The sequence below is a fragment of the Gopherus evgoodei genome, chromosome 1 (genome assembly GCF_007399415.2).
Source record: "Gopherus evgoodei ecotype Sinaloan lineage chromosome 1, rGopEvg1_v1.p, whole genome shotgun sequence".
Lineage (NCBI taxonomy): Eukaryota > Metazoa > Chordata > Testudines > Testudinidae > Gopherus > Gopherus evgoodei.
Genome location: NC_044322.1, coordinates 110,151,915 through 110,176,715, shown reverse-complemented (window position 1 = coordinate 110,176,715; position 24,801 = coordinate 110,151,915). Strand labels below are relative to the sequence as shown.

Below are 24,801 nucleotides of genomic sequence, written 5' to 3'. Positions count from 1 at the left end.
CCTATCCCTCAATGTAAGCATGGATCATAGGGTTTCTTGCCCTTCTGGAGGATATCTAAGCCCCCCTTTCTACCCCCACTCCCAGACAGGGTCTGGGAGGGCCTGCTTCTCTGGATCCATCTGACCCCCTCTCCCTGTACCCTCCCCCCCATGTGAACCCACATCTGGGGAAGCTGAGTACAGACACACTTGGAGCAGGCACACAAACAGGTTGCTGTGATTATAGTGAGGAGGTGAGAATAAGCATGCTTGGTGCTTGTCACAGGTTCAAAAGTACTCCACCTGGGAGGGGATGACCCACTGACATGAATGGAGCAGTTAACACATTTTAGAGCTATTATTTCAGACTGTATTCACATCCATGAGTTGTTCTCATTCAGTTGAGAACATTTCATTGAGATGACAGAGCCAGTGCAAAGCTGTCTGAGCCTCTTATGCTACAAACAAGGCCCAGATCTGGCATTAGGATTTTGCACCTCTACTTTCCTGCTCCTTCCTGCCTCCAGCTAGTATGTGGAGTTCTCATAGCTCCAGTATGTTCCCATCTCCCCATTGCCCTCTGAGCTTACCAAGGGCATGAAGTGGCAGGGGGTAGGGAGAGCTGGTGTGTGTGTGGTTGTTGAGGGGGGGAGTCTTGGAGCAATGAGCATAACTGAGGGAATTTTGGAGGAGAAGGGGCAGTGGTATGTGAGTCTGCACAGTTGTGGGTGAATATGGGGGTCAGAGCGGTGAGAGGAGTGTTGGTGCAGGGAAGAATGAGGTGGAAAGGAGGGAGTCAGGGTTGTGCAGTGAGGAATGTTGGGGGAAGCTTCAGCTCTGTCTCCCCACAAACATCAATCAATCTGTTATAGGTACTTATAGGGATGCAATCACTGTAATATCTGAACCCCTCAGTCTTTAATGTATTTATTCTGACAATTCCCCTGTGTAACAGGGCAGTGCTATTATCCCAGTTTTACAGATGGGGAACTAAGGCATAGAGAGACTGGGGTCACACAGGAGGTCTGCCATGGAGCAGGGAATTAAATTCAGCTCATGCCTCTCACGTTCCAGGTCCTAACCACTGGACCAGCTTTCCTCTCATGACCCCTGTTCCGCCATCTCTCCCGCTCCTCTTAAAAATATGTCCCCACTGATTCCATGCTAGTCTTTGCACTGTTCCTGCATCAACTTCCCAGCTCCTTAATCCTATGCTAGGGTCTGGCTCTTTGTGAGGAGGGAGAAGCAGGTTGGGTTGAGTTGGGCAGGCAGAGAGCAGGGAGACAAGGAGCTGCTTCAGAGTCTGTGAAGGGACTAACACATAGCCAGTCAATTCATGTGCTGAGGAACTCATTGCCTAGGCGCCAAAGGCAGTGGAGAAGGAGCTAGGCTGTAGTAAATGGGGATGCTGAGAAATAATTTTTTTAAAACCAAAGAAATTAAACACTCTCAAACTTTGTTAATGTAGTTACATTTGCCCAGTGGTGCTTCCTGCCAGTCCAGAATGTAGAGAGTGGCCAAACTGAAACCTCTGAAAAGAAGGAAATAAAAAGTTAAAACATGCAGCATCCCCATGTGAAGTGAACAGGGCTGGATGGAGCATTTGCAGGAGAAGAGAGCCAGCTTGGAGAGAAGATGGAATGGGTGGGCCAGATTATGGCTGGAGAGGCCTGACCAGGGTGGAGGCAGGGACTGTTTGGAACTGGCTGGGCACAGAGCACACCTTGGTATACAGCTCAGCCTCCTTAACCAGGGAAAGGTGCAACCCTCTAGTAAGCTACAGCAGAGGCCACCAGAGAGGAAAAAGCTGTGTTGTATGTGCTAATGGCTTCTAAGGTCCTAAGGGCTTAATGAAACAGAAATGGGAGAGTTAACTGGAAATGTTGGCAAGGACAGTATATATTGCAGGGGATACTGAGGGACAAGGGTGGAGGAGATACACATACCGGTTTTCTGTCATAAGCTTATAGTTACTGTAACCAACATGGAATAAAACTGTCAACATTTTGGGTCATTGACCATGTATGGAATGTCTCTCCCTGCCTCATTGGCAGTTCCATCCTCTAAAGATTACAAAGCATAAACATTATCCTCATTCTATTATTACAAACTGTACAGGAGGGGGGAGGAGCACTTAGCAATCACATGGTATCCTTTACATTTAGCTAGCCACTGTAGTGCCTCTGCTGCAAACTTACTTGATAACTACAACTGCCTTAATGACCACTAATGCCTACCAAAAAAAATTATCTTTCTGTTCAGAAAACAAGGAAATTCACTGACCAAAACCATAGTAAATGTGGAGTTAAGATTGCCTGGTAGGATCCCGTGCCATTCTAGAATGTAGAATTCAGCGAAACTCAAACCTTTGAAAAGCAAGCAATACATGCAGCCTTAACTCTGCCCTCTTTCAGCAATGAACCAATATGCCCATAGCACACATACTCACACACTGCAAGAACACTCATGGGATAGGTGATGTGACTGCTGTAGGACAGAGTCTAATGCCTTATCATTGATTAGACAAAACATATGTTTAAAGGAGCTGGGCTGAACAGGAGATACCTACTTCTGTCCTACAATCAAACATTTAGCCTACTCCACAGCAATAACTCCACACCTGCTAATTTTCACAGCACCCTCACCCTTGCACACACAGTTTCATCAAATTGTAGACTTTCACTTCCCTCTCATTCAATGCAGATACCACTCTTATCTCCCACCTCACTGTTGACAATCCCCATGGCATGAAGATCCTAGTGTGTTGCTACTGACACAACCTGCATAAGTAACTCAGCAGCAATATGAGACACAATGGATCCCTCAAGGTAAACATATACCTCTTTTCTTTGATCACACATACAGTGGAGGGAAAGGGAAGGAGAGAAGAAACAAAGAACTGGATCCAGAAAGTAGGGCCTCCCAGATCACTTAATCACAGCTATTTCAAACCACTCCAACTAAATCCCTCCACTATTTTGTACAGCTACACACAACACAGTGCATGCACTTGGAATGCACGCAGCTAATTCCCAGTGGCTATTGTCAGCTCGCAGTGGCAGAGTTAAGGTTGTGTGGCTGTGTACCTCAACTCTGTATTTTCTGATTTTTAGACATTTAAGTTTACTTACTTTCATTCCTTACGGCCTGGTTGTCAGTGATTTGAGTTTTGCTGAACTCAGTGTTCTGGAAGGGCATGAGGCTATGGATACACTGGTGCTTTACAGCGCTGCAACTTTCACGCTCAAGGGTGTGAAAAAACACACCCCCGAGCGCAGCAAGTTACAGCTCTGTAAAGCACCAGTGTAAACAGTGCCCCAGCGCTGGGATCCACGCTCCCAGCACTGTAAGTTATTCCCTTCATGGAGGTGGAGTACCTACAGCGCTGAGAGAGCTCTCCCCCAGCGCTGGCGCGCTACCACACTTGCACTTCAACGCGCTGCCGCGGGAGTGCTCCCGCGGTAGCACTTTGGAGTTTTGAGTGTAGCCACGGCCTGAAATAACAGAGGGAAACCTTTATGCTGCATAAATGAAGTTTTTGTCAGTGAATATATAGAACCATTTTGTTGTGTAGTCACCTGCCATTGTTTGTGCAGATGAAGTGAAAATGGAAGCAGGAGCGTCAGAAACAAAGGAAAGGATTCTAGTTTTTCCACATCAGGGAAGAAAATATCATTTACCGACTACTGCTTAAGAGCAATGGAAATTTCTTGGTGCCTACCAGAAGGTGTGTATATATAAAATCGTACAGCACACAGAGAATCTTTGGGGCAGAAATATTCTTTAAGTGTCATAGACCAGCAAGGCAATGACTGGTGCAGACAACAAGATAATAGCTCTGTTGCCAGCCTTTTATTTATTGTTTCCCCTCACATTCTTGGTATGGCACATTGATTTTTAGTGTAACCATTACATTATCTCATCTGTAGAATGCCTGGTGGCTAGTCAGGCCTGTAGAGAAATACAGCAGCATACAATTATCTTTCATGATTATATACGTTTTACTTACCACAGTCCCTTGATAAAAAACTGTGTTTTTTAATTGATTCGCTGTTGACAACAACATGAATTTCCTTTAAGGGGACAAAAGGATTCACAAGACTCAAATATATCGGGTAGGTCTGAAAAGCTTTCAGAAAAGTTTGAAAAAGCACATAGAGCTGTAATTCCACTGAATAAGCTTATCCTTACTTAAGAACATTTGTATCTAATCCTTTTTGCTGGGTCTGGTCCGAGTTGCTGAGCAACTTCAACTTCCAAACAACTTCAGTGGATGTTGAGGGTTCTCAGCACCTTGCAGGATTGGGCCTTATGGGCAATATTGACCTGATTACATCATGCCTACACAAGGAATTATGTACCTTTGAAACCATTAACGTGAGGCTTAAGTGGTGCATAGAGTCTTGTGCAGGCCTTGTGCACAGTGGTAAATTTCAACATAGGTGCGCATCTGTCTGTGTGCATAAGCAAAGGTCATTGCTTCAAGCCCAAAAAATTCTGCTCTTTGGCTAAGTCTGTTTGATCTAGGGTTATGCAATGCCCTGGAAAAAGTCTCCTCTGTGTTCCTGGCCTGAACTTTGGAACAAATTATGTAGACACACCCTCAAATAGCCTATCCCAGAGAAACAGTTGATGCTGGCCATTTGGTGAATTTGGGGTAAATGCTGGAAGTAGTCAGCTCTTAGGTCTTTACATTTAATAAAATGTTAAAGCTGCATTTAAAAGTCTACCAGTGATCAGACCCTCAAAAGATTGCCCCCATCTAAAACCCAAATACTGGATACCAGTGGGGTTTTATTTTGATGGTCTGATTATTATTTTACCAAAGTCACTTAAAGGTTCTAAAAATATTTATCATAAAGTTTTGAAGTTCTGTCAACAATTTTTGCAACATGAAGCAATAGTTTACAATGGAGTTTAAACTGTTTGCCATAAGCCTCAAGGTTCTTCACAGTTCTGTCTTGTTTACATCTCAGCTCTTGATCCACCTATTCCCCATCTTGTACCCTTTGCTCTGTCCACTTCTCTCACCTTACCATTCTCTTTAGAGCCTTGCACTCATGACGGTATATTTTCCCATGCTAGTCCATACACCTGGAAAGTTTCCCCTGCCCTGGGCACCAAGAACTGATCAACAAGCCTTGGCACCAGGCTTGAATGGAAGGAATCCACCACAGAAAACAGAGCAGCAGTGAAGCCTTTTGAATGTAGTAGACCCTGCCACTCCAGCAGCTGTGCTTTGCAGGGGGAAACGGTCAGCAGAGCTTAGAGCAGTAGATTTACTTACCCCAAAACCAGTTCATCTCGCAGCTCAACCCAGCCAAAACTTGGTTTCCCATGAAAGCTGGGCTCTCTGGCTCATTGCAAACGCTGTGCACAAGTTCCCCAAATCCTGCCCCCTCCTATACAGTGAAACCACACTGTGGCCACAAAAGTGGCAGAGTGGGGTAGGTGTAGGACAGGGTCATCGATTACTTTTTGTCAAGGTCCACATTGGTCAAGGTACAGTCAAGGTCTGGACTCCAGAGAAAATAATTTAAAAAAAATCAGTAATGATAATAATAAGTAAATAAAAAGATTTCAGAATCCATTCAAAAGCATTGGGAAGTCTAGATTTGGTCCAGGATCCAGCTTTGACTACGCCCTAGTGTAGGATTTGCCATTAAAAATTAAAACGCCTCATATTTTAAAAATAATGAGATAAAGGTAACTGTGTAGATGTAACATACCTAGGCTGTTGTAAGGTGTTTGACTTAGTACCACACAACATTTTGTTAAAAATTAGCACTACACAGTATCAATTGAGGGCATTTCAAGTGGAGTAAAAACTGACTTGCTGACAGATCTTTAAAAAAAAGTTGTCCGTGTGGACCATCACTGCATGGGGGTGTTTCCAGTGGGATTCTGCAGGGATTAGTAGTAGGCCTGATGCTATTCAATCTTTTTATCAGTGATCTGGAAGTAAATGTAAATTGATTGCTGACGCTAAGATTGGCAGAGTGCTAAAAATGATGAAGACAGGGCAGTCAAACAGAGTGACCTGGATGTCTTGGTAAACTGGGCCCATTCAAACAGCCAAATGCAAAATTATACATCTAGGACCAAAGAATTCAGGCCCTACCAACAGAATGGGGGGATCAGATCCTGAAAAGCAGTCACTGAAAAGGATATACGGGTGGTAGTGGAAAAAGATTAGTGTGATTCTTGGATGTATAAACAGTAGAATAGTGAGTAGGATAGTGATTATACCTCTATATATGGCATTGGTGAGAGATACTGACGTACTGCATCCAGTTCTGGTGTCTACGTTTTAAAAACGTTAAAAAAAATCCTGTACCCGTTAAAGTCAGAGGAGTTGTCTTCTTAGTTTCTGTGGGTTCTAAATCCATCTAAGAATTGAGCTTTATGTCCATCCAGTGTTTGCTTAATGTTAGTTAATTTGTTCACCTTCCTCATTGTCAGTATTTTAAAATCTGCCAGTTTACATAGCTAGTCTGTGCTGTATTGATTGGCTTTGGTCTTGAACTGCTTAAACTTTGCTAAATGAGATTGTACAAAAGATTAACTTAGGTAAACGTGTTTTTATTGTAGCACTTTCCTTGTTTCTGTTTTATTCTTGTGGCACTGGAGCTCATTGTAGGTTTTACAAGATATTATATGAAATGAGATGGGTGGGAGGTGGACTTGTACAAGTAATTTAGTACTTTTGCAGTGGTGGAGCTGGACAGCTGCAGCTTGTAGCTGCTGCAGGCATAGGTGCCATGGTTTGTATAATTTTTGGTGGTGCCCAAAATGGTGATGCCTCCCCTCCACTCCTGCCCTGTAAGCCAATATATATATTTTCCAATATATATATTTTATTAAATAGTGTAAACATGGACTGGAAGCTGTAAGCATTTAAGTTTCTCTTTATTGCACAATATCACTATCGGAAAAATCCATTGTTGATTATTAGTGGTCTTACAAATCAAGAATTTGTTGCTAGGATACAATGAATCTACAACACGTCAGTGCCACAGGATTACAAGCGTCAATTAAAAGTAGAAAGTCAGAAGCAGCACTTGCCTGCTTCAATATACAGTATTATATTTTGTGGGAATGTTCTTAATGTTTCTCTGAATATTGTGTGGGTGCCTCAGCTTCCTCTGCAAGGTGCCAACTAAAGGTGTTGGGGACAAAGAGATCAGATGGCCTCCTTGTCCGGAAGAGACACAAAGGCCAGAGGAGGGAGTGTCCGTTTGGAGCTGGCTGGAGAAATGGGGAGAGGCCCAGAACTTAGGTCTGGGCTCCCCATTCCCGAAGATGGACCTGACTGAGGGGTCCTGTTTTCTGTACCTGCAAGCTCTGTTCTAAACTGTGATCCTGTCGTCTAATAAACCTTCTGTTTTATTGGCTGGCTGAGAGTCATGTCTGACTGCAGAGTTGGGGTGCAGGGACCTCTGGCTGCCCAGGACCCCTCCTGGGTGGATTCACTGCAGAAAGCGCACGATGTGGAAGGGCATGCTGAATGCTCTGAGGTCAGACCCAGGAAGGTGTAAACTTCTTGCCCTGGAGACAGTATGCTCAGAGAGAGGAGGTTCCCCTAGAGTCCTGACTGGCTTCAAAGGAGTGGTTCCAGAGCATCCCAGCATTCCCTTCCACACCATGCACTTCCCGGAAGTCCGCACAGGCACTAACACTCCTCCTCTGGCCTTTGTCTCTTTTCCAGGCACTAGGAGGCCACATGAACTCTTTGTTCTTCAACACCTTCAGTTGGCACCTTGCAGGAGAGTGGCCCAGGCCACCAGTTGCCCGGAGACAGGGTTTCGGCCATTCTCTGTGCATACAGTATCACACTAGCCCTCTAGGGCTCTACAACAATCACACCCCCTTATCCCACCATCTAGATTATTAAGAAATGCATAGGGGAAACTGAGGCACACACACAGTATTCAGAGAAAACATTAAGAACATTCCCACTTCGTAACACCTGTATACAACGTTATATACTTTAAAGGGTGTAAAATAATCAAGTATTGTGCTGAACACAATGATACTAGTTAGTACGGGAAGCAAAAGTGGATGGGAACCTGGGAGGCAGTGACTATGAGATGGTCGAGTTCAGGATCCTGACACAAGGAAAAAAGGAGAGCAGCAGAATACGGACTCTGGGCTTCAGAAAAGCAGACTTTGACTCACTCAGGGAACTGATGGGCAGGATCTCCTGGGAGAATAACGTGGGGGAAAGGTGTCCAGGAGAGCTGGCTGTATTTTAAAGAATCCTTATTGAGGTTGCAGGAAAAAGCCATCCTGATGTGTAGAAAGAATAGTAAATATGGCAGGTGACCGGCTTGGCTTAACAGTGAAATCCTTGCTGATCTTAAATGCAAAAAAGAAGCTTACAAGAAGTGGAAGATTGGACATATGACCAGGGAGGAGTATAAAAATATTGTTCAGGCATGCAGGAGTGAAATCAGGAAGGCCAAATCACACTTGGAGTTGCAGCTAGCAAGAGATGTTAAGAGTAACAAGAAGGGTTTCTTCAGGTATGTTAGCAACAAGAAGAAAGTCAAGGAAAGTGTGGGCCCCTTACTGAATGAGGGAGGCAACCTATGACAGAGGATGTGGAAAAAGCTAATGTACTCAATGTTTTTTTTGCCTCTGTCTTCACAAACAAGGTCAGCTCCCAGACTGCTGCACTGGGCAGCACAGCATGGGGAGAAAGTGACCAGCCCTCTGTGGAGAAAGAAGTGATTTAGGACTATTTAGAAAAACTGGATGAGCACAAGTCCATGGGGCTGGATGCGCTGCATCTGAGGGTGCTAAAGGAGTTGGCGGATGTGATTGCAGAGCCATTGGCCCTTATCTTTGAAAACTCATGGCAAACAGGGGAGGTCCCAGATGACTGGAAAAAGGCTACTGGAGTACCCATCTTTAAAAAAGGGAAGGAAGAGGATCCAGAGAACTACAGGCCAGTCAGCCTCACATCAGTCCCTGAAAAAATCATGGAGCAGGTCCTCAAGGAATCAATTCTGAAGCACTTAGAGAAGAGGAAAGTGATCAGGAACAGTCAGCATGGATTCACCAAGAGCAAGTCATGCCTGACTAACCTAATTGCCTTCTATGAGGAGATAAGTGGCTCTGTGGATGAGGAGAAAGCAGTGCATGTGTTATTCCTTGACTTTAGCAAAGCTTTTGATACAGTCTCCCACAATATTCTTGACGGCAAGTTAAAGAAGTATGGGCTGGATGAATGGACTGTAAGGTGGATAGAAAGCTGGCTAGATCGTCAGGCTCAACGGGCAGTGATCAACAGCTCCATGTCTAGTTGGCAGCCGGTTTCAAGCTGAGTGCCCCAAGGGTCGGTCCTGGGGCCGGTTTTGTTCAATATCTTCATTAATGATCTGGAGGATGGCGTGGACTGCACTCTCAGCAAGTTTGCAGATGACAATAAACTGGGAGGAGTGGTAGATACACTGGAGGGTAGGGATAGGATACAGAGGGACCTAGACAAATTAGAGGATTGGGCCAAAAGAAATCTGATGAGGTTCAACAAGGACAAGTGAAGAGTCCTGCACTTAGGATGGAAGAATCCCATTCACTTTTACAGACTAAGGACCGAATGGCTAGGAAGCAGTTCTGCAGAAAAGGACCTAGGGGTTACAGTGGATGAGAAGTTGGATATGAGTCAACAGTGTGTCCTTGTTGCCAAGAAGGCTAACAGCCTTTTGGGCTGTATAAGTAGGGGCATTGCCAGCAGATCGAGGGACATGATCACTCCCCTCTACTCAACATAGGTGAGGCCTCATCTAGAGTACTGTGTCCAGTTTTGGGCCCCACATTACAAGAAGGATGTGGAAAAATTGGAAAGAGTCCAGTGGAGGGCAACAAAAATGATTAGGAGGCTGGAGCACATGACATATGAGGAGAGGCTGAGGGAACTGAGATTGTTTAGTCTGCAGAAGAGAAGAATGAGGGTTGATATGATAGCAGCCTTCAATTACCTGAACGGGGGTTCCAAAGAGGATGGATCTAGACTGTTCTCAGTCGTAACAAAGGACAGAACAAGGAGCAATGGTCTCAAATTGCAGTGGGGGAGGTTTAGGTTGGATATGAGGAAAAACTTTTTCACTAGGAGGGTGGTGAAGCACTGGAATGGGTTACCTAGGGAGGGGGTGGAATCTCCTTCCTTAGAGGTTTTTACTGTCAGGCTTGACAAAGCCCTGGCTGGGATGATTTAGTTGGGAATTGGTCCTGCTTTGAGCAGGGGGTTGGACTAGATGACTTCCTGAGGCCCCTTCCAACCCTGATATTCTGTGATACTCTAAACTGCCCACCAAATTTAAGTTGCGTGTTTTTCCCCTCAGGTGAGGACTCTGGGGTGGGGCTGGGGAGGAGGGGTTCACAGTGCAGGAGGGTGCTCAGGGCTGGGGCTCAGGGTTGGGGTGCTGGGGGCGCAGGCTCTGGAGTGGGACAGGGCTGGGGATAAGGAACTTGGGGTGCAGACAGGCTTCCCCAGGGCTAGGGCCAGAGAGGACTCCCCACCAACCCTCCACTGGCAGCAGCAAGTTCCAGGAGAGGTACCCCTCCTCTCCCCCCGCTCATCACTGCCCATGCTCCTAGGGCCCCTCTCAGGTCCAGAAAGCCCACTCGCCTCCCCTATGGTGGGTACTGGGGGGGGTTGCCATCACATGCGGCCTCCCCTGCTGCTACCCCTCACCATAGCCTCACTAGGGATGGGGCTGCCCCTTGCCCAGCGTGGTGCAGGAGTGGGGACAGCAGGGTGGTGGCTAGCGGGGGCAGGGTATCACAAAATTCACCCAAGCTCCAGCTGCTCAGGTCTAGGAAGCTCCCCTCCCCAGTGGTGTAGCCAGGTTCTAACATCAGGGGGAGCGAACACATAAAAAAAGGTGCCACCCGACATATCCAATTACTAATCAGTTACTAGGGTTTACAATGCTATAACAAGAAATTATGCTATTACCATTATCCTGTCAGCTTGCACACTACTATTTTGAATTAGTGATAATTCACAAAGAGAGAAAGAAGAAAGCTGAATTTAGAGAACAATTATTAACCAGATTCCTGGTTATCCAGCAGCCACTTTTCTCCAGTCCATAGCACAAAGCACCATAAACCCAGTAGGATCTGGCCAAGAGACTATTCACCTCGAACTGGCATCGGCTACACTCCCTCCCCCCTGCCCTCAGTCACCACTATTCAGGAGATAGCTAAGTGAGAAGGTGGCATTGCTGAAGCATTTAGCAGACAATTGAAAACTCCTATAGAGAGCACTGCACAGTCTGAGAACACTGCTGAATTCTGAGCCCGGGGTCTGCAGCTAGTCAGCAGTGAGACTGAGGAGACAGAACTGGCACCTTAAAGCACCTTTAACCCCCCCGCCGCCCCCCAAGCTGCACTAAGTACAGTTTCACAGCCCCAGGCGCAAAACTGAGGGGGGGGGTAAGTACAGTGCGAGGGGGCAATAACACAAAGTCCCTCATTTGCCTGCTGCTCCCTCTGCCGAAGAGAGACCACGAGAAAAACACACACACACCCCTTTCCTTCCTTCTCCACCCGCACCAGCTGGGCTTCAGAGCCCCCTTCCCTGCTGCGCAGCCGCCTTGCTCTGGACAGGGCTGCCTGGGACCAATGGGGCTGCTGCTTCTCAGTCCCCCGCCGCACTGAGGTGGGGCTGCACTGCCGCCCCTTCCCCTCCGGTGCGGAGGGAGCGGAGAGCCAGCTGGTGGCCACACGCAAAACCCGGCTCCGGATTCCGAGTCCGGAGCCCAGTGCCGGCTGCCTGGAAAGACGTCGATTTTGGAAATATGCTCAGAGAGCGGCCGCTTCATGCTACTGGGTGGGAGGAGGGCTGCTCCGGGGTCGGAAGTAGTGGTGATGGCAGGGGCTGGTGCCCGCTCCAGGCAGGGCCAGGGGAGAAATCCAGCTCCAGATATTGGTGGAGCACAGCCCCCAGCCCTGAATATTCCTGGTACTGGGGCACATGGAGCCCGTATAACCTGCCGCCTATGGCTGCAGGGTGGCTGTTTTGACTCCGTTGAACAGGATGAAAACTGACCCTCAGAACTATGTTTGGATTTTTAAAGATAATCTAGCTCTGAACACAAGAGCTACATTCACTTACACACATCCATAGAAGGCTGACATTGCTGCTCCAAGCACATTAATTTCATGCACATACATGTTCTTACGGTTCTCTGCTTGCATGCTCATCTGTTGAAATGGCATTGTGCCTGCTCACAACTTATTATGTCAGTAAGATGAGTAATAGAAATAGGATGAAATACAATAGTGAGAAGTGCAAGGTTATGCACTTAGGAATTAATAATAAGAATTTTGGATATACGTTGGGGCGCATCAGTTAGAAGCGACGGAGGAGGAGAAGGACCTTGGGGTACTGGTTGATAGCAGGATGACTATGAGTCGCCAATGTGATACGGCTGTTAAAAAAGCAAATGCGATTTTGGGATGCATCAGGCGGGGTATTTCCTGCAAGGATAAGAAGGTGTTAGTACCGTTATACAAGGCGTTGGTGAGACCACATCTGGAATACTGTGTGCAGTTCTGGTGTCCCATGTTCAAGAAGGATGAATTCAAACTGGAACAGGTTCAGAGACGGGCTACAAGGATGATCCGAGGAATGGAAAAACTGCCTTATGAAAGGAGACTCAAAGAGCTTGGCTTGTTTAGCCTGGCCAAAAGAAGGCTGCGGGGGGATATGCTTGCTCTATATAAATATATCAGGGGGGTTAACGTTAGGGAGGGAGAGGAATTATTTAAGTTTAGTACTAATGTAGGCACGAGGACGAATGGGTATAAACTGGATATTAGGAAGTTTAGACTTGAAATTAGACGAAGGTTTCTAACCATTAGGGGAGTGAAGTTCTGGAACAGCCTTCCGAGGGAAGTAGTGGGGGCAAAAGACTTTTCTGGCTTTAAGACAAAGCTTGATAAGTATATGGAGGGGATGTTATGATAGGATCGTTAATTTGGGCAATTGATCTTGGATTACCACCAGATAGGTCTGCTCAATGGTCTGTGGGGAGATGTTGGATGGAATGGGAACTGAGTTACTGCAGAGAATTCCTTCTTGGGTGCTGGCTGGTGACTCTTGCCCACATGCTCAGGGTTTAGCTGATCGCCATATTTGGGGTTGGGAAGGAATTTTCCTCCAGGGCGGATTGGCTGGGACCCTGGAGGTTTTTCGCCTTCCCCTGCAGCATGGGGCACGGGTCTCTTGCTGGTGATTTCTCTGCAGCTTGAGGTCTTCAAACCAATTTTGAGGATTTCAATAACTCGGTCCTGGGATAGGGGTTGTTATAAAATTGGATGGGTGGGGTTCTGTGGCCTGCCTTGTGCAGGAGGTCAGACTAGATGATCAGATTGGTCCCTTCTGACCTATGAGTCTATGAGTCTATGAGTCAATAAGAGCCAACCCATACAATATTACCAGTGCCACCTTTTCTGCAAGAGGGCTCTCCTCTGTGACAAAACTGCCCCTCTCTTGTTCACACCTGTTCAAACTCCATATATAAGTCTTTGGAAAATGATTTTAGAAGTTCCTCGCCTCCACCAGTAATTCTATTATTATCTGTATTATAGTAGCACCTAACAGGCCCAGCAAGCAGATTGTTAGATGATTTCTTTTTGATTAATATTCTCTCTTTGCATCCCCGTGACTGTCACTACAATGGATCCATTTTATTATCTTTCCCCTAGTTATCTGAACTCTCTCCCATCCCCCTCTCACCTGCAACTCTCACATAATCTCCCATTTTCTGATAGCTTGAGAGCCTTCTATGACCATGTCTTCTGCAAAGAACTGTGCTCATTTTATTTTCTCACTGACCCCGCCACAAAGAGTCTCATGGCTTCAGAAGGAGGGTTTTCATTTTTTGAATCTAGCTCTGCACAAACTCAGCATGGGCCTAACAGGGAAAAAGAGGTTTTGGTCCAGACTTTTTAACAAAGTCTGCAGATGGGAGAGAGGACGAGGTGTTGTGCATATTAGAATTAATTTCTAGCGATCATCCCAGTTTCCATGGTCCACATTCAGTTTGGTTATTGTTGGTATTGCAGCTGGGCAAATCATTCAAAAGTCTAATTTGAACGCCATCGCTATGAAGCAATCCATTTCTATATAGAAAATAAAACCCCCTTAACATGGACTAGGTTTGAATTCAGTTGCCAGTGAGCTCCATGACTCAGAGCTAGATGCTGCTGAGTCTCACCCTTCCTGCCTGGAGACTAGGGATCAGCACTCTGCAGAACTGTTCCCACTCCACCACCTTCTCTGGACCCAGCAGAGAGGGCTCTCTGAAGGGTTGGGATCTATGCAGAAGCGGTGGGGACCACAGGCATTGACTTTCGTTTTTGCTGGTGGGTGCTCTTCTCCGCCCCCTCCCCTCGCACGTGAGCATCGGGCAGGGCGTTGTGTGTGTGTGGGGGAAGCCGACCGGGGCAGGGCCTCATGATGAATTGGTGGGCAAGGCCTCGGGGGTGGTGTGCGTGAAGAGGCTGAGAAGCAGGACCTCGGGGTGGAGCAGTGGGCGGGGCCTTGGTCCAGGCGTCAAGGGACACAAAAGATTAATTCGACCCTGCAGGTGCTGAGCACCCCTTATTTTTTTCAGTGGGTACTTGAGCCCCAGAGCATCCATGGAGTCAGCATCTGTGGTGGGGACTGTATGACTAGCACCCCACATTGAGTGGGGACATGGCTGGGTGGGAAAAGCATTCCTGCACACCACTCCCACTGAAGTTACAGCAATAAGTTTATACAGTTTAAGGCTTTACCTAGAGTATTACTTTTCCCACAAAGGCCTCTATGTAGGTCCTTTTAAGTGAGATCCTCAGGACAGCCAACTAGGGAGCATCCTTTAGAGCCATACTGCCAGGAAGCAGAGGGCAGGCCAATAGGAGGGAAGGAGCTGGTGCAGAGACCCTAATGCTCCCATGAATCATTATGTGTGTGGGTCAAATCCTACCTCAGGTGGAACAATTTGTTGGGAACTCCATGAAGGCCTCTGCCGCAGGTTTTATCTCAAATGAAGCAACTTACAGCTCAAAATGTTTGTTGAACAAAATACTAGAAAATTCGATATTTTGAAGAGAGGGAATGAAAAAAGTATTGAACCCCCATAACTATGGATTTTACAAATTAAACAAACAAATCAAAGGCCATAACAGAGTTTCACTTCTTTATAAGTAGCCCATCATCTTGTTACGTAATGACTTATTTTTAAGCTGAGGGGAAAGGTCCATATTTATTCTCCAATTTGGCATAAAGCAGATGCAGTGTGTCAGACTCAGCTGTTTGGGAGGACACAGGCTTTTTCTAGTCTTCAGAGAGATTTTGTTCATATATATTTGCAAATGCTTATTTACTAAATAAATATAGATAACACTTTATTTTGTTGGTAAATGCAGATGTACAACAATATTGCATTTCTATAGAAGTATCTAAAACATCCACATTAATACTAAATTCATTAATTATTGTCCATAAAAGAAACAAGAGTGATAAAGTATTTTAAAAAGAGAAACAAACAGATATATGATGAATATATATATGATTTCTTGATAAGAATCAAGTTTTTTTCTAAATTAATTTTCTAAAACCAACCAGACATTTTGTTTTTATGAAATACCCAGTTATTTAGTATCAAATGTCAAAGATTTATTTGCTGCACAGTTTTAGCAATGAGTAACCTCTTGGCCTTCTTTAGCTTTTTAATGTGTGTGTATGTATGTGTGTAAGAGTCATTTGGAAGATTAGACAGTTTGTCCTGAGGCCATAAGGGTTTGTAAATGCTCTGTTTAATTTCAGTAATGTCCCACGCCTATTTTGATATAAATGCTATTTGTACATTTGTCTTATCGCTCCAACTCAAGTACTGGAGAGTGTTCACCAAAAACCAAAACAAAACAAAAAACCCCACAACAACCCTAAGTTTCCTACAGACCAGTTTGGAAAACTGTAAATCAGGAACTCAAAGTGGAATCTAAAAAACAATCTTGTTTCATGAAAGTCCTTAGATCAAACAGAGCATTGTTTTAAGTGGAAGCACGCATGCTGAAAACCATGTGTTAACTCATGAAGAAAGAGTACTGTAACTCCCAAAGGAAATAGTAAGCTGTCAGAATAGAATTTCAGCAGAAGTGCTAAAAGAGACTGAACTCTTATTTATTAATCTGCTGAGTGTACGAAACAGAATGCTAAATTAATTCAATATAATTAAGAGTTTTGTCTAAATGTCCTTTTTAGCCAGGATTGGAACTTTGACACTTTTGTATACACTCCATATTTGCCTTTCCTTGCACATCCTTCTCCCCAGCTGACTATACCAGTAACAAAATAGGTGTCCTTGTACTTAGTTACATGTGGACCCCCACTGTCTCCCTGACATGCATCTTTTGTTATATTGTCATAGCCAGCACAAAACATGTTTTCTGTGATCGCAAAGTTAGTGGTTTGCTTGCATGAATTTCTATCAATATAGGGGACTTGAAGCACTTTAAGTTTGTTGGATACCCGTCCATGTTCATAAAGACGTCCAAAACCACTAACAGTTCCAGATTTTTGATTCATCAGAATTTCGTTAGCAAAGTCTGCATCAGGAAGGCATGCCGGAATAACATACATAGAAAACTTTATAGGTTCCTTTAATTTTATAAGGGCTATGTCATAATCATAAGTTGCCGAAACAAATCTACCATGTACAAGCACTTTTTCCACAGAGTACATCATTTCAGTGTTTTCTTCCTTATCTCTGTCCACTTCCCCTGTGTGAAATCATTAAAAACATAATTATTATGAGACACAATACAACAAATATAAATAGTTCCTAGAAAAACTTAGGGACCAACACTCCATGGCCTTGCACCTTGTGTAGTCTTCTGTACTGTGCAAATCAGATGGACAATCCTCCCATCCTGATTTGGGAGCATTTTACTTGCACTTTGCACTGGTATACATGTTTACAGAAAGTGCTAAACAAACGTTGAGTTAGGACCTTACTGTTAAAATGGTGATTTCATTTAGGAATTAATACAATGTTTTGTTCTCCATTGCCTACCACTTGGGCCATATAGGATAGGCATGCTTACAAGTGTGAATGGGATTTGGCCCTTTATTTGGTAACACACAAAATAATTTGGAAACATAGCTTCTTTGTGCTTCAAAATTCTTTAACATTCTCGCTATCAGCAAAAAAGAACAGTGTCCCACATATTTCAGTGTTGTTGCATGGGGTTTCTTTGGGAACTGGGTGGGTTAGGACTTTGGCTTTGATAATGTTTGTAAATTTTCTGGCTTGCTGTTGTACAAAGGATAGGATTTGCTTTTGTTGTAGAACTACAAACTGTATTTTTGGGTGCCTATAGCTTGAGATGTTTTCTTTTTGAAAAATTAAAGCAACAACTATTGAACTGGTCATTTTTAGGCCTTTCCAAATTTGCAACATAAATGTTGTCAGATATAGATATTATTACCACCTTGATGCTATTTCATGAACTCTCCAAGGTCTGGTCTACGCACAAAGTTATACCAGTTGAAGTAAAGGTGTGATATTAAACTGATTTAGCTAAACCGGTGCATCTTGCTGTATGTATGCTCAGGTTTAAACCTAATTTATATAGGAGGCAAACTAAACAAGTTCAAGTTAAGTCTAAACAAATGTAACACTGTCCACATGAAAAGTTGCATTAGTTTAGCCAAACTGGTTTAACTTCACACCTTTTGGTGTACCTTTGTACGTAGACAACTCCCAAGAGAGAGGGGTTCATCCACAGTCAAGCCAGTTCTTCTACATCTAAGAAGGTATGTCTGTCAGACCTGGACTCCGTATGAAGTCCTCTAGAAAGCGGTTCTACAGCTTTTGGTCTTTCTGCCAAGATCCTCTGGACAATTGTCTGTAAGTCTGTTCTGGGCTTCTCCAGCGGCAGCATTCCTGGGAAATATGACTTAACTGGCTGCAAAAATTCTTGAAGATAATCAACTCCTACTTTGTTGATGGTTTTGTAGATTGGCATTAGAATTCTGACTGTGGGGCAGAAGCGGATGGAGAGCTGATATTTATGTAATGCCATAGGAACCTGAAATATGATTTTAATCATTTCTAGATAAACAAAGATATTATATATAATTAAACAATGGATAAAGACCCAAACAGAGAAAAGCCCCCGTAAAAACAAAAAAAGATGGATAACAATGCAAATAACCTAATTCTGAACTGACCACCTTTGTACTTTTCACGTTTGTGTGTGTATTTCTAAAGAACCTTTTGCCATAGTATTTGGGGGTTCTTTTTATAATTTATTTAACAGAAATCAACATTTCTCAAATTTTGGAATAATCCTCTTCTCCCCAGCTTCCTCCAAATCTACTAACTGTGCAGGGCCCATCTCTCAGGTAATGGGGGGAGGGTATGGTCCACCAAACAGGAGTCAGTCACCAGAGGGTAACCAATACTTAGAGGCTGGAGCAAGCTTTCAAAAAGAGCATTGTGTGTCCTGCATCACAACGTGAAGATGATGGGACCTAGACCCTGGTTTATCTCTGTCAGGGGTGAATTTCATACTGAAGTCTCTATAGAGACTGCCTAGCCCGTATCACTCTCAGAGCATGTCTACATAGCAGCTGGGAGGGAGGTGTGATTCCCAGCTTGGATAGAGATAGACATACTAGCTCTGCTTGAGCTAGTGTATTAGAAGTTGGACTGTGGCTGGGGTAGCATGAGTTAGCTGCCTGAGTACAATCCTTCCTAACTCCTTGGGTAGGTACTCAAGCCATCACTCGTGCTGCCACAGCTACACTGCTATTTTTACTGTCCCAGCTTTAAGGTGACCAGACAGCAAGTATAAAAAATCAGGACGCTGGTTTTTTTTTGAGGGAGTGGTGGGGGGTGAGTAATAGTTGCCTATATAAGACAAAGCCCCTAGTATTGGGATGTCTGGTCTCCCAAAGCTGAGCAGAGCTAGTGTGTATATGTCTACCTGAGCTAGGAGTCACACCTCTCAGTGGCTATATAGACATATCCTCCAACACCAGGGAGCTTTGAGTCAGCACACCTCCGCTGACTGCAGCTGCTGCAGAAATTCATTGGGATGATGTAATCTCTGAAAGAGCTGGCTTGGAGCAGAGCACTGGCTTATCATTGTCACCTATGTACTATATATGGCTTGCAGGAAAAATGGGTCTTCAGATGGGACAGATAATTCCTCCAGTCTGGCTTTGGTTAAATTTGTAGCTACTGTTTTGGAATGGGCTGCTGCTTTTTCTTTGCTCCTTTGAAGACTTTCATATTGAAGAATCAATACAAGGTTTTAGAGTGTGTTTTAAATATGGTGAGGTGAGTGCTCTTTCTTGCTTTCTTTTGGAGAGTGTTCCAAGGTCTTGGAGGTGATTTTGTGTGTGAACCGGAGATTAGATACTGCTGTGCTGGTTTTTTGAAATACACAAGGATAGCTGCTGAAATGGTACTCTCTTGAGTGCATCTCCAGTGTGATTGCATTATTTCTGCCAGGATTCACAGTCAAAGCAGCAGTGCCCAATGGTTCATGGTGTCAAAAATGGTGGATACTATTCTATCATCATAGTAATTGAACCTCTCCATCACCACGAGATCACCTATCAGTCTCACCAAATGCAGTTTCAGAACTCTCCTGTCAGCTTAGAGTGGCTACATGAAAGACCATACAGCGGCACAGCTGCATCAGTCCAGCTGTGCCATTGTAAGCTCTCTAATGTAGCCATGGCTTAAGTTTTCTTTAGCTTAAACCTCTTTCAGTTAATTCATCTTAACTTTCCCCGAGTGTCTCAGTGTAGCTAAAGCCTGAGATTTCAGAGTTTCTGGCTGGTAAAGAGGGTGAGGTTTTGGAAAAGGCAATATTCTTAGTATCTTGGGGAGAGAAAGAAGGGGTAAAAATGCTAAAACTGTTGTTCTTTATCATGTCCCCACAGTTCACCAACAGGAAAAAGGATTTCCACTGATGCCAGCTACAAAGTGAATCACTCATTTCCATACCAGTCCAGGGACAAATTGAGGTAATCATGATAGCTGACAAGACCAAATGAAAAGCTATGGGGAAAGAGACAGAAGGCATCTTGCATATAGAGATTAGAGTAAGTATTGTTTGTCATTAATACCTGTTCTTATACTAAAGGAATAAATTAATAACAGTCACTTACCGACAACAACTTTAATGATTTTAGATTGGTTTATGCAGTGAGCTGCAGTAAGTATATAAAACTGGCTCAAAATTGTCCCTCCACAAAACCCTTCCTTGTTTTCATTTATTAGAAGAGCCTGCAAGGAGAGAAAATGGGTGACTCCAGAGGATACAAAAACATAAGAATTCATAAATTGCTGGTTAAAATTAAAGCAACCTTTCCTTCATAGGTAATAGCTTTTTATATACTGTACATACATACAGCTACAGTATATGCCAGTGTGCGTATATTCAGGCAGTCCTCAGACTTATGACAAATTGGTTCCTGAGAATCACGTTGTAAGTTGAAAACGTCGTAACTCAAATCCCATAGGAACACTCCAGGATCGAGCGTCGTAAAGTCGGAACCAACATTGTACAGTCAGAACAGGATGTCAATTTACAAACGTCGAAAGTGCTGTTCCATCATAACTCAAAGGTCATAAAGTCTAGGATTGCCTGTATTTGTATCTGCCCAGCAACAGTATATATATACCCTTTCTATGCTTCAAACAACCCCCCAACTTCTTCAGCCATCATCAGAAGCAAGCTCCCTACAGACCAGGACACACCAATTCAAACTGGCACCAGACTCTGCCAGAACAACAGATGCAAAACCTGCAGATGCATCCCCACTGCTACAATGATCAATATCTCCCACAATACACCTTTCAAGATCCACAGGTCCTACACATGCCTATCACAACATGCAGTATACCTCATCCAGTGCACTAAACGCCCCAATAACAACTAGGTGGGTGAAATAAGACAATCTCTACTCTCTTGAATGAACACACAGAAAAATGATTATGGGGAAAAATACCACATCAGCTCTGGGTGAACGCTTTTCACAAAGGGCTCACTCTGTATCTGACCTATCAGTCCTCATGCTCAATGGAAACTTAGACAACACCTTCAAAAGATGAGCCTGAGGACTTAAATTCATAACTTTCCTAGAGACTAAAGATCATGGACTGAACAGAGACACTAGATTCATGGCTCACTATAGCAATCTGTAACCCAGTAACCCCCGAACTTTTCCCTCGTCACTACCTTCAGCCCAGCATTTTTTGTTCCTTTCCCCCCTATGACTGGAGAGCTGTTAACAGGCCACTTCACTTTGAATGGTCCCTCACAATATGTGTTAACTACTTATGCTAAACAATTTGTTCCACCTTCTGTTTAGCTGTGACACTCGATGTATGTTTCCCAGACCTGAGGAAGAGCTCTGTGTAAGTTTGAAAGCTTGTCTTTCACCAACAGAAATTGATGCAATAAAAGATATTACCTCACCCACCTTGTTTTTCTAATATCCTGGGACCAACACGGCTACAACAACACTGCACATCTTTTTATATGTAAGGTATAAAACATACATATTTACCTGCCACGGACATTCACCAGGCAAGCAGTCATCACCACCTACTATCCTTGTATGAGGATTTGGAGACACATTAGTCTTAGGATCAGTCTCTGTTCTATCAGGAGCTTTTGTTTCATTCTGAAGATGAAGGTCTGGGCTGTCTGTGATACTGGTGATGTTCTTGTGGTTTGTCCCATTGTTGTTATGCAGTTCATTGAGTTTGCCATCTTGTTCACTGGTAACGCTGCTACTGTTAGCAAATGAACTCACTGACCTCTTTTTTCTTTTCACATAAATTTTCCCACATGGGAAAGGCTCTGTAAGGACAACGACAAAGAGTTTATGTCATTTTACAGCTGAATCATTTACCCAGTTATCTTTACAATAGCAGATTCCATGAAATTTTTCAAGGCATCAGCAGGGGCTTGGCAGACATCACTGAGCCTAAGACCAGATTGGACCAACACCAATCACATTTCTGTTGTTCTAAGGCTTGTCCACAGTGCTATGTTTCATGCACAGTCAGGGCCAGTGCAAGGATGTTTCGCACCGTAGGCAAAACTTCCACCTTGCGCCCTCCCCCGTCCCCGAGCCCCTGCCCTGTGGCACTCCCCCTGTGGCAGCTCCCCCGTGCCCTGAGGTGCCATCCCTGTGGTAGCTCCCCACTCTCCGCTCTGAGGCACCCCTGGCCCCAGCTCACCTCTGCTCCACCTCCTCCCCATGCATGCCATCGCTGCTTCACTTCTCCCACCTCCCAGGCTTGCGGCGCCTAAGCTGATTGGTGCTGCAAGCCTGGGAGGTGGGAGAAGTGAAGCAGCTCACCCCTGTCCCGCCTCCACCCCGAGCATGCTGTCGCCGCTTCACTACTCCCGCCTCCTAGGCTTGCAGCACCAATCAGCTTAGGCGCCGCAAGCCTGGAAGGTGGGAGAAGTGAAGCAGCCACAGCGTGCATGGGGAGGAGGCAGTGCAGGGGGGAGCTGGGACGGGGAGTTCCCCTGCGTGCCGTCCCCCCCCACTTGCTGCAGGTGGCCCTCCCCGCGCTCCCCTGCCCCAGCTCCCTCTGCCTAAATGCCGGCGGTGACCGGAGCGGCCGAAGATCCGGCCGCCGTGGTTGCTGCCAAAGAAAATGCTGCCCCCCAAATCCTAGTGCCCTAGGCGACTGCCTAGGTCACCTAAATGGTTGCACTGGCCCTGTGCACAGTGCTCGATTCCTATAGAGACAATGCTGAGCAAACAATTTCACTGAAAGTATGCTTTCAAAATCTTCAAAAAGAAATGTTTTCAATTATTTAAATTGTTATGATCATGCATCCACTCTTAAAAAAATGAGTATCTGGGCAAAGTGCTATATTTATGACTCATATGACTCTTTAAACATTGGGTTTTTGTTTTGTTTTTTTTACTTATAAAGGATCTCGTAACAAGTGCAATCATTTATATTTATTAAATACATTCTTTTTTAATTTAAAGATTAATAATACATGAGGAACCGAATACCATCAATGTATGTAAGCAAAGCTTGGTTCTTTTATGAATAATATCAGTATATTAATATATAAAGTTAATCTATATTAGTCTGACAAAAACAGTTTATAAATGTAGTATTTTGTGTACACTTTTTTTTTTTTTTTAAATGGAGCAAGCTGTACTTGAGGGAAAACTGTTTAAATGAGAAATAATTGCGGGTCTAGTTTTCTGCCACCATCAAAGCAATGGGAGAATCCATCCTTATCAGTGCATTGCTTCATACCTGTCGGAATACAAGATTTTTCATCCGTTCCCAGAACATATCCAGTGGCACAGGAGCATTCAACACCGTTTCTTATGGCTTTGCAGAAGTGGTCACAATCGCCATTGTTCAGCTTGCAATATTTTGGTATAACTACATCAAAGACACATGGGTGTGAAAATGACAGAGTGGTGACTTTATAAAGGCGCATGCCGTTGATAATGCTTGTAAACTTGGGCCAGAGCCTTTGTCTTTTTGTTTGCAATGTTTCAAGCCTGTCTCTGGCAGATGCATTATTCCTCATGTTGCGATAGTGCCCAAAATGTGCTAGGCACTTTCAAACCACAGATGAAGACGTAGTCTCTGCCCCAAAGAATGGATAGTTTAAAAAGGCAAAGGCAAACAAGTGGTGGGGGAAAGGAGTATAACATAGAAGCAAAGAGATCAGGGTGCTGGTCGGCATGTTATTCCTCCATTCCTCCCTCCTTGTATAATTCATATCCCTCATTGTTCTCCCCAGCCCAATTCCCGGCCTCAGTTCCAATGACCTTCACCCTTCTCTCCCAGCATTTGATAAACATTACCCATTCGCTTACAAGATAAATAAATAAGTGGATGACTTAGAAGTTGCACTGACATAAACATTTGTGTGCACAGGACTATGTTGTTGGGAGAAATTCTCCTGCTGACATAGCTTATGCCACTCATGAAGGTGTATTTTTATGCCAATGGGAGAGCGTCTTTACCAGATATGCTGCAGCAGGTCAGCTGTATCGGTATAGCTGCGCTGCTGCAGCGCTATACGTACAGAGATATTGTTTGTTTCTTGTAGCTGTCCCAGTAGAAGTGGATATTCAGGAAGGATTCAGATGAAGACAGGGAACCCCAAGGAGAATGGGATACCCAGGAAGGTAGAAAGTCACTGCATTATCTACTGTAAATCATTCTCCCCTGATTTGTCTCTTCCTCCTCTTGCTAGACAATAAATGGTGTAATACCGGAAGAATTATATCTGGGAGCTCAAATAAGTTGCATTTATATTAGTTAGGTTCTGCATCCCTTATTCATCTGAGCATTCTTACTGAGTTCAGGCTGATTGTGAGGTAAATATTACCCACATCAATAAGGGTTGTAGGACTGGGCACCTTCTTTGCAACATTAAGATAAGTTTTTGAGCATTTATTAACCTTATCTATTTGCGAAGACATTGTAGTTTAATGCCTGACTGCACTAGCCTCCTAAGCCAAGTATTGTTGGTTTCAGACCTGTCAAAACTTTCCAACTGTATAGTCTATCATTTATTCCTTAACTCTAAGGAAATGAGAAATATTGTCCACCCACTGGCTCTTTGAATATTTCATCACCATTCTACAGTAAAAACAGAGGCCTACCAGATTCACAGTTTTTGCCCTGATATCCATCCAAGCATGTACAAGTGTATGTGCCAATTCCATCTTTACACGTTCCACCATACTGACAAGGATTGGGTTTGCACTGGTCCCCGTCTGCAAAAAGAGGCCAC

At 44.3% G+C, this 24,801-nt stretch overlaps 1 protein-coding gene across 2 annotated transcripts in view; it reads right to left on the bottom strand.

Moving 5' to 3' along the window:
* F10 (coagulation factor X) overlaps positions 1 to 24,801 on the bottom strand; it is a 53,434-nt gene that overhangs the window by 16,277 nt on the left and 12,356 nt on the right. Inside the window, exons 4-5 of one of the 2 annotated variants that reach the window (XM_030568891.1) lie at positions 24,671 to 24,784; positions 23,301 to 23,432 (exon numbers count right to left, since the gene is read on the bottom strand). In XM_030568891.1, the coding sequence (XP_030424751.1) occupies positions 23,301 to 23,432; positions 24,671 to 24,784 (246 nt within the window). The remainder of the gene's footprint in view (positions 1 to 23,300; positions 23,433 to 24,670; positions 24,785 to 24,801) is intronic. The other variant, XM_030568882.1, reaches the window with a different exon arrangement.